Here is a 9,033-nt window from a genome sequence, read left to right on the forward strand (position 1 = left end):
TTTTTTTCATTGATGCCTCTCTGCACTAGGTTCTTCATTACTGTCCATCCTGCAATTTTTGAGGCTTGATCTCTCCTCTCGTTTACAGTCATGTCAGGTGCCTTGTTTATAATCATCTCCATTAGTAGTACGGAAAAGCTATAAACATCCATTGCTGGTGTATGCTCATTAGGATTAAAGGCTTCTGGTGCAGAATATGCTGTGTTTCCTGGCTGTTTTGTCTGAGAATCCACTGCCCTAGCAAATGAACCATAATCAGAAACTTTGGCTCTGTATTTTGCAGCTCCCATGTTGTCAAGCAGTATATTAGGACTGCTAACATCTCTATGAATAAGAGCATTGGGTTTCTGCAAATGAAGATAATTGAGGCCTAAAGCCACCTGTATAGCAATGCTGAGAATTGATGGTCTTGCAAGTTGTCCTTTTTTATTTTCATGATATAGGCTAGTGGTCATGCACTCTGTCAAAATGAGAGGTCTGTCTCCGAACGTTGCACCAATAAACTGGACTAGATTAGGATGGCGCAGTAGTGATGCCATTTTCATTTCTCTTATAAAACGCTCTTGGTTGTAGTATGAGGCTATTGCTGGGTGAAGATACTTGACAGCTACTTTTAACCCATGAAATACTCCAACCATGACAACACCATAAGCACCTCTACCCAATTCTTTATCTGTAAGTTTAACTTCTTTTTCATCTATTTGCCAAGCACCACATAAAACACTACATTCATTTTGACATCTACGAATTTCTTCTTGAGATTCACGTAACCGTTGTTGCAGCGCTGCCTTTTCAAGCTGAAACTCACGTGACTTCTGCGCTTTTTCATCTTGAGATTGTAGTAGCAGTTGCTGTAGCTGTTCCTTGTGCCTTTCAATATTTTTGAGTGCTTTTTGTTGCTCATCATTAGATTTTTTAAGTACTACAACTGCACTCTGAGAGTCACGTAACTGTTGTTGAAGAGCATCTGTCTCTTTTAACTGTTGTTGGGCATCCTTGACATTTCTCTCCCTTTCTTTTTGAATGAAATCTTTTTCTTCTTTAGACCTATCTGAGTCCTGCTGGCATTGTTGAAGCATCATATCTTTTTCACTGAGATTTCTCTTAACATCAAATAGTTCTCTTTTGATATCGTAAAGCTCTTTTTTATTTTCGCTTAGTGAACTTTGAAGATGAGATATTTGTGATTGCATATTTTGAACTATTTGCTCATTTTCTGTTTGGGACTCTTTTAAGGCTATATCTTTTTCCTTTATTACTGAACTCATTTCTTGGAATTTATTTTTTGCTTTCTCCGTTATTCGCTCTTTCTCTTCCCAAACTTTTTCTAAATGTTCTTCCTGTTCTTCTAACTGCTTTACATGTGCCTCTCGTACATTTTCCAGCTCCTTTTGTAATTTTTTCAACTCATCCTCTATGGTTATATTTCTTTCAGCTTGCTCTCTGCATGCTTGAATGGAGGTCTGCATATTAGCATTGATCCTCTCAATATAACGCTGAAGTTGTGGTAACTCATACTTGCATTTATAACGCCCACTAATCATGCCAATTGTATCTAGAGTATCACCTACTCTCCACTGTCTATCAATAACTATTAAAAACAATCATTTTCATTGTGATTCTAGTTCAGCTAGCTAAAGTAAATCAATGACAACTAACCTAATAGTTCAGTGGACATAGTGATTTTTGGAAAGCTCTGCAGTTCTTTTATAATATTCACTAAGCCACCAATCGTTAGGAGGACCACAACACCAGGTGTTAAAGTAAATGAAGAAAGAGAATGACACCATCTCTGGCTTACTGTCAAAGGCACAGCCATCTATTAAGAAATAATCAGAAGAAATTATCAGATTATTTTACAACAAAAAGCAAATTATTGCATGCAGATTGCATGCATTGGGCTTAGTACCTTCTTCCATGATGTGTGCTTAAAATTAAATATCCACAGTTCATCATTTATGCAATTTTTGTTATCTCTTCCTCCAGTTATTACAAGTAAAGGATTATCACAATTAGTAATGATAGTGGCTGCATGACCCCACCTTCCATCAGGCCAACAGTCTATTGTTTCAGGTTTCTCCATTCTCTGCCAGACCTATCGACACAGGAGAAAAAGCATAATTGCTACATTGATGAAAACTAAATTTAAAATTTATTTACTTCTATTTTATTACGTAACATACCACAGCATTGACTGTTGTGTTTATTACATAAAGAACATTGCTGCAAACTATGTCATCATTCTCTTCTGTGGCTCCACCAAAAACTACAGCTCTACTGTTGTCTATTTTTTTCAAAACAAAGAAACTTGCAGGTGGCATAAACTGCCCAATAACATCAGGTATGCTCCAATTTCCTGCAGTTATATTCAGTGTAATGGTAATAAATAAATTATTGCTCACTTGTGGATAAATTATACATTGAGTGCTCATTAGTACGCCATTTATTTTTTCCAATATTAGCATAATTGGCATTTTCTACCGGTACGACAGGATTCAACCCTCTCCCTCCTATCATCAGCAGATGATGTATCCCTTCATTTTCAAATGACAACATTCCACCATAAGCTCTGCTCATAACAGCTCTATCTGGATCTGTTGATTCCAATGATTTCCAACAAAGATTACTTGTATCTAACTCTGATAAGCTATTGTGATAGGAATAATCTTTAGTGCTTAGACCACCAAAATAGTATATTCTGTCAGCTACTATGGAGCAACTGTAACCAGAATCTGCTAATGGAGGGTCTCCAGTTGTTTCTTTTATGGACCATTCACCAGAAAGAATAGAGAAGTGTTTTAAACTTCTGGCATCATTAGATGTATCTTCTTTGCCAGCCCATATATATAAGGAGTTTCCAACAACTGCTGATGAATGTGAATGCCTGGCGGACAATTGATGTCTGGCAGTTAGTTCTGTATATGAAAGGAAATTGTTAAAAAATTAATTCAACTTTATTTTGCAGTGTGCATGTATCAAACTTACGAAGTGACATCGGTAGTACCACAGTCCTAGCTTTCTATATGATGAATTATCCTTTTGTCCGATTTAGTCTGTCAGTCTTAAGGTCATGAGGCTCCTTGGTTGTTTCCCTCTCCTGCTTGAAAGGAAGGATTTATTTAAATAAAGATTTTATTTATGTTTAGAAATAATATTGAATCAATTATTTGTTTCTACTTTTTAAAAAGAGTACATAATATTATGTACTCTTGCTTTTAATTATAATTATTTTTATTTTTAATTGTGCAGCACTTACAGTAGTGTAGTTAATTATTTTAATAACTATTATATTAATATGACACTGAGTTTATGCCTGTTTGTGTTTCCAATCCTGTATACATAGTTTCTAATACCTATGGTTCAAGGCATGCATGTTACATGATGAAACTCAGCTAAATAACATCAAATCTTTAGATAATGTTATAACATCACAGAGAAACAAACGGTCTCACAAGACATACCATTCCCCAGCCTCCTGTCATTTCAATGTGGATTGTAAACTGGTCTAGAGATTACTAAAGGCATTAGTCTGGCGTGTCCAGACTACAAAAATATCTGAAGAGGCACTATGTGTACCCGCCCTTAAAATAAAAGTCAATCTATGGTGAATGCAGGCTAGAATGAACCATGCACGCATCAGTGTCATCACCCATTTTTTCAGCCCAATCACTGTATTACTTGTTATACCCTTAATTATAGATTGCCTACAGGTAAGAGTGGACTTACAATTCAATTCCTGAAAGAGCAAGAAGATGAAAGAGCAAGAAGAGAAGGGTCTCACATGGCGAGATCTCATCGATTGGATCGATATCCGGCCTCAGGCTCCAGCCCCACCTATTCCACTCTGAAATGGGCTGTGCATTTTGCATGCATGCAGCAAGTTGTTTGCAACAAATGTTGCATAGCGTATGTTGGGCTTAAGGAAAGGAAGTGTCATATTATGAAGTTGATAGCCATCCTGGACTCAAGGTTAGAACTGGTATTAAGACTTGTATATAGAGGCTCATCTTGTCATACCTTATGGATATTTAAACCAATGACTGCTTCTCCTGTGTCACATAAAGCTATAAAACTTAATTTTAATTTTACATGTAAAGTGTTTTGTGTCCCTGTTTGGCACATAAGTTTTATTTTTCTTTTGCTTTTTAATTTTTCTTTTTTCTTTACAGGCTGGCTTATATAGTCATGCAGTCCTAGCTTCAGTGCTCCTTCTGTACTTTTCTCCCCTCTTTGCTATCTGTTGATCAGTGCACTGTAAAGTCAACTTGAATATAATACATATTGAAGATGTCCTCCAACACAGAGATTGTTCTTTTTAGTCAGGCCACGTCTGAGGCTATGCATACACTTACTTTACCACTATGTCACAGCTAAGCTTGCTCAGTATTGCTATAAAACCAGCACTACATTTGAAGCTCTTAAACTAAAGATAACAGAAGTGTCAGTGTACACTGAGCAGTATGGGCAGTAGTCTACAGGATATGCTCTCTCAAATCAAACTCTAAAATACCTTCAATTTAATAATGAGCAGTACAATACCGGTAATTCATTCTGGTATTGCAACAGCAACAGTCTCCAGCAGTTGAGTGTGCCTATATCATTAAATGCTGAACTAATAAATCCATTTTTCAACACTATTTCTCAACAGCTCTCACAGATCTGGAAGTACACTTTGATATACAATTATGGCCCGGATAGAAATCAAATCATTCATTTCTTATCACATCGCCAGTTCAAATTTAAAATGATTCTTTTATTTAAAGTATAGGAAGGCCTCTATCTCTTTATTTCACCCTCTGCTAGCTATTTCACTGTATACAAAATGTTATTTTTTGTCAATTTCTATTTTAATTTTAATTTTAGCATCCCTCTTTATTGACATAAGTTTTGTACAGTTAAATTACAATTAAAACATTAAATTGTAATAATTGTGATACAATGTCATGAACTAATTATACATAAGGTGCTGTATGTGTGAAGCAAATGTGCAATATGTGCTGTAAAAAGAGTATAGTTATCGTAGTCGCTGACTTTCCATTTGCTTTAATTCTTTGATCATTTCAGCCATTTTTGGGCGTACTTCTTTTTTCTCATTGATGCCTCTTTGCACTAGGTTCTTCATTACTGTCCATCCTGCAATTTTTGAGGCTTGCTCTCTCCTCTCTTTTACAGTTGTTTCAGGTGCCTTGTTTATAATCATTTCTATTAGTAGCACGCAAAAGCTATAGACATCCATTGCTGGTGTATGCTCATTAGGATTAAAAGCCTCTGGTGCAGAATATGCTATGCTTCCTGGACGTTCCGTCTGAGAATCTACAGCCATAGCAAATGAGCCATAATCAGAAACTTTGGCTCTGTATCTAGCTGGCCCTATGTTGTCAAGGAGTATATTAGGACTGCTAACATCTCTATGAATAAGAGCATTGGGTTTCTGCAAGTGAAGATAATTGAGGCCTAAAGCTACCTGTATAGCAATGCTGAGAATAGATGGTCTTGCAAGTTGAACATTTTTCTTTTCATGATATAGGCTAGTGGTCATGCGCTCTGTCAAAATGAGAGGATTGTCTCCTAACGTTGCACCAATAAACTGGACTAGATTAGGATGGCGCAGTAGTGATGCCATTTTCATTTCTCTTATGAAACGCTCTTCATTGTAGTATGAGGCTATCACCGGGTGAAGGTACTTAACTGCTACTTTTAACCCTCGAAATATTCCAACCATGACAACACCATATGACCCTCGACCTAACTCTTCATCTGTAATCACAACTTCCTTTTCATCTACTTGCCAAGCATCACATAAAAGGTTGCATTCATTTTGATATTTACGAGCTTCTTCTTGAGATTCACGTAACCGTTGTTGCAGCGTTGCCTTTTCAAGCTGAAACTCTCGTAGCTTCTGTGCTTTTTCATCTTGAGATTGACTTAGCATTTCTTGTAGTTGTGCCTTGTGCCTTTCAATATTTTTTAGTGCTCTTTCTTGCCCAACATTCTCTTGCTTAGAATTATTTAAGTCATGCTGGCACTGCTGAAGCATCATATCTTTTTTACTGAGATTTGTCTTAACATCAGTTAGCTCTCTTTTGACTTCATAAAGCTCTTTTCGCTTCTCGTTTAGTGAACTTTGGGCTTCTTGTAAAGCTATATCCTTTTCCTCTATTACCAAACTCATTTCTTGGAATTTATTTTTTGCTTTCTGTGTTATACTTTCTTTCTCTTCTTGTAACTGCTCTTCCTGCTCTTCTAACTGCTCTTCATGTGCCTCCCGTACATTTACCAGCTCCTCTTCTAAATTTTTCAACTCCTCCTCTATGGTTACATTTCTTTCTGCTTGATTTCTGCATGCTTGAATGGAGGTCTGCAAATCAGCATTAATCCTTTCAATATAATGCTGTAGTTGTGGGTCAATGTTTCTGCCTCTCCTGTTTTGTAAAAGTTTCAGAATTTCACAAGAAACTTCAAGGCTTGATGATACGGTATTATTCTCTAGCTGGTATTTGCATTTGTAATGGCCACTAATCATGTCAATCAAATCTAGAGTATCCCCTACTCTCCATTGTATATCATTAACTATAAAAAAATCAATAGTATTGCGATTTTAATTGTTTCACTAATAATGAATCAATGACAACTAACCTAGTAACTCAGTTGACATAGTGATTTTCAGAAAGCTCTGCAGTTCTTTTGTAATATTCACTAAGCCACCAATTGTTAAGAGCACCACAACACCAGGGGTTGAAGTAAATGAAGAAAGAGAATGACACCATCTCTGGCTCACTGTCAAAGGCACAGCCATCTTTAAGAAATAATCAGAAGAAATAATCAGATTTAAATATTTTACGACAAAAAGCAAATTATTGCATGCATTGGACTTACTACCTTCTTCCATGATGTGTGCTTGAAATTGAATACCCACAATTCGTCTTTTATGCAATTTTTGTTATCCCTTCCTCCAGTTATTACAAGCATAGGATTATCATGAATAGAGATGATAGTGGCTGCATGACCCCACCTTCCATCAGGCCAACAGTCTATTGCTTCAGGTCCTATTCTCTGCCAAAGCTATATATAGGAGAAATATCATAAAATTTATAGAAACTAAATATAAAGTGTATTCAGTTTTATTGCACCTACCACAGCATTGACTGTTGTGTATATTACATAAAGAATGTTGCTGCAAACTATGTCATCATTCTCGCCTGTGGCTCCACCAAAAACAACTGCCATATTGTTGCCTATTTTCTTCATAACAAAGAAACTTGCAGGTGGCATAAACTGCCCAATAACATCAGGTATGCTCCAACTTCCTATAGTTATATTCAGTGCAATGGTAATGAATAAATTATTACTCACTTGTGGATAAATTATACATTGAGTGCTCATTAGTGCGCCATTTATTTCTTCCAATATTAGCATAATTGGCATTTTGTACCGGTACAACAGGATTCGACCCTCTCCCTCCTATCATCAGCAGATGATGTATCCCTTCATTTTCAAATGATATCATTCCACCATAAGCTCTGCTCATAACAGCTCTATCTTTATTTGTCGATTCTAAGGAATTCCAACTGAGATTACTTGTATCTAATTCTGACAAGCTATTGTGATAGGAATAATCTTCAGTGCTCAGCCCACCGAAGTAGTATATTCTGTCAGCTACTACAGAGCAACTGTAACCAGAATCTGCTAATGGAGGGTCTCCAGTCGTTTCTTTTGTGGACCATTCACCAGAAAGAATAGAGAAGTGTTTTAAACTTCTGGCATCATTAGATGTATCTTCTTTGCCAGCCCATATATATAAGGAGTTTCCAACAACTGCTGATGAATGTGAATGCCTGGCGGACAATTGATGTCTAGCAGCTAGTTCTGTATGATAAAAGAAATTTATTTAGAAAACTTTGTTTTGTAGTGCATGCACATGCACAAATAGCTAGCATGCTCAATAGAAAGTAACTTACGACGTGACATAGTGTAAGTCCTAGATTCCTATACCACTAAAGCTTTGTCCAATCCAGTACTAATGTCTGTCTTAAAATCAAGAGGCTCACAGCTAATCTGGTGCTTTTTTGCTTCAAATTTTGTCTCACAAGAGGGTGGATTTTAAATGACCTGTATCAGTTTACTGCATGCATGTCACAAGATAAATCCCGCCTCGATATCAATTTTCAATCTTCAGATAATGTTACAGTGATACCGGTGCTAAAACATTTTAGGAATAGCTAATTGAAATTATTTTTAAAAATCTAGGCTATGACATGCATGCAGGAGATTATTATAATTATGTAACCTTACATGTCATCACCAATCTCTTCCCGCAATATTCTTGTTATTAGCCTGAGCAACCAGGTCTCCATACACATCCTTGCCTCACTCCAGCCCCACCCATTTTCTGCAATTATGCCAATTAAAAATGGACTACATTTTGAGACAGCTTAATACGCTCACCAAAACCAAAACTACAACTCATCACTACTCTATATCACAGGAATACTGTCAGGAACTGGGTCTGAAGAATGTTGCTCTCCGCTCTCACCAACTGGAAGGTCTAAAGTGGTTATCAGAGTGTCATGAGAGAGGGCAGCATGGCTGTATCTTAGGGGATGAAATGGGACTAGGGAAAACACTTCAGGTAGGAATTTTAATTAATTGAATGATGATAATAATATTGCTTAAAATACTGGTTATCTGTCTGGTTGCTGTGCACATAAAACAGCACATTTTGTAAGTCTATTTGTCAGGCAACCTTTATCGATTATGCATGTTCAAATTGCATGCTTCCTTAATTTTTTTAAGTTAATAAAGCCCAATGTTTCTCAGTGTCTTAGTTTTTTTAAACTCTTGTCAATTTTTGTTACCCTCTCGTAGCTTGAGCATTTTTATAATTGTTCATACACACGAGAGAAAAAGAGACTGCCTGACAAATAGCCTTGTAATTACAGATGGAAAGGCCTCTTTAAAAATAAAAGTATCATTAACAACTGACATAGAAATTTGATTGTTTTTATAGTCTATAGCTCTACTACTTTATCTACG

The 9,033-nt window shown here is 36.5% G+C and overlaps 2 protein-coding genes across 2 annotated transcripts; both read right to left on the minus strand.

Moving 5' to 3' along the window:
- Positions 1–5: 5 nt before the first annotated feature.
- LOC109585432 (uncharacterized) lies at positions 6–3,828 on the minus strand (the record flags this gene model as incomplete). The annotated part of the gene is made up of 7 exons (XM_020001516.1): positions 3,727–3,828; positions 2,986–3,097; positions 2,403–2,915; positions 2,184–2,356; positions 1,910–2,095; positions 1,660–1,819; positions 6–1,591 (listed from the first exon to the last, which is right to left on the minus strand). Coding segments are annotated over exons 2-7 (2,628 nt in total), but the record flags the coding sequence as incomplete, so codon positions are not given.
- Positions 3,829–4,866: 1,038 nt separating this feature from the next.
- Positions 4,867–8,237, minus strand: LOC105314203 (uncharacterized). The gene is made up of 6 exons (XM_020001520.1): positions 7,959–8,237; positions 7,354–7,866; positions 7,135–7,307; positions 6,880–7,062; positions 6,637–6,796; positions 4,867–6,570 (listed from the first exon to the last, which is right to left on the minus strand). The coding sequence occupies exons 1-6, from the start codon at positions 7,966–7,968 to the stop codon at positions 5,015–5,017; spliced, it is 2,595 nt and encodes an 864-aa protein (XP_019857079.1). The 5' UTR covers positions 7,969–8,237; the 3' UTR covers positions 4,867–5,014.
- Positions 8,238–9,033: the final 796 nt, after the last annotated feature.

The sequence above is a fragment of the Amphimedon queenslandica genome, unplaced genomic scaffold (assembly GCF_000090795.2).
Source record: "Amphimedon queenslandica unplaced genomic scaffold, v1.1 AMPQUscaffold_13062, whole genome shotgun sequence".
NCBI classification, from domain to species: domain Eukaryota; kingdom Metazoa; phylum Porifera; class Demospongiae; order Haplosclerida; family Niphatidae; genus Amphimedon; species Amphimedon queenslandica.

Bases quoted from the DNA above. Each gene is read 5' to 3' on its own strand.
- LOC105314203 (XM_020001520.1), bottom strand. The intron at 7,308-7,353 runs GTGAGTAATAAT...ATATAACTATAG, and splicing joins AATGTATAATTTATCCACAA to GAAGTTGGAGCATACCTGAT. The intron at 6,571-6,636 runs GTTAGTTGTCAT...ATTTTTTTATAG, and splicing joins TATGTCAACTGAGTTACTAG to TTAATGATATACAATGGAGA.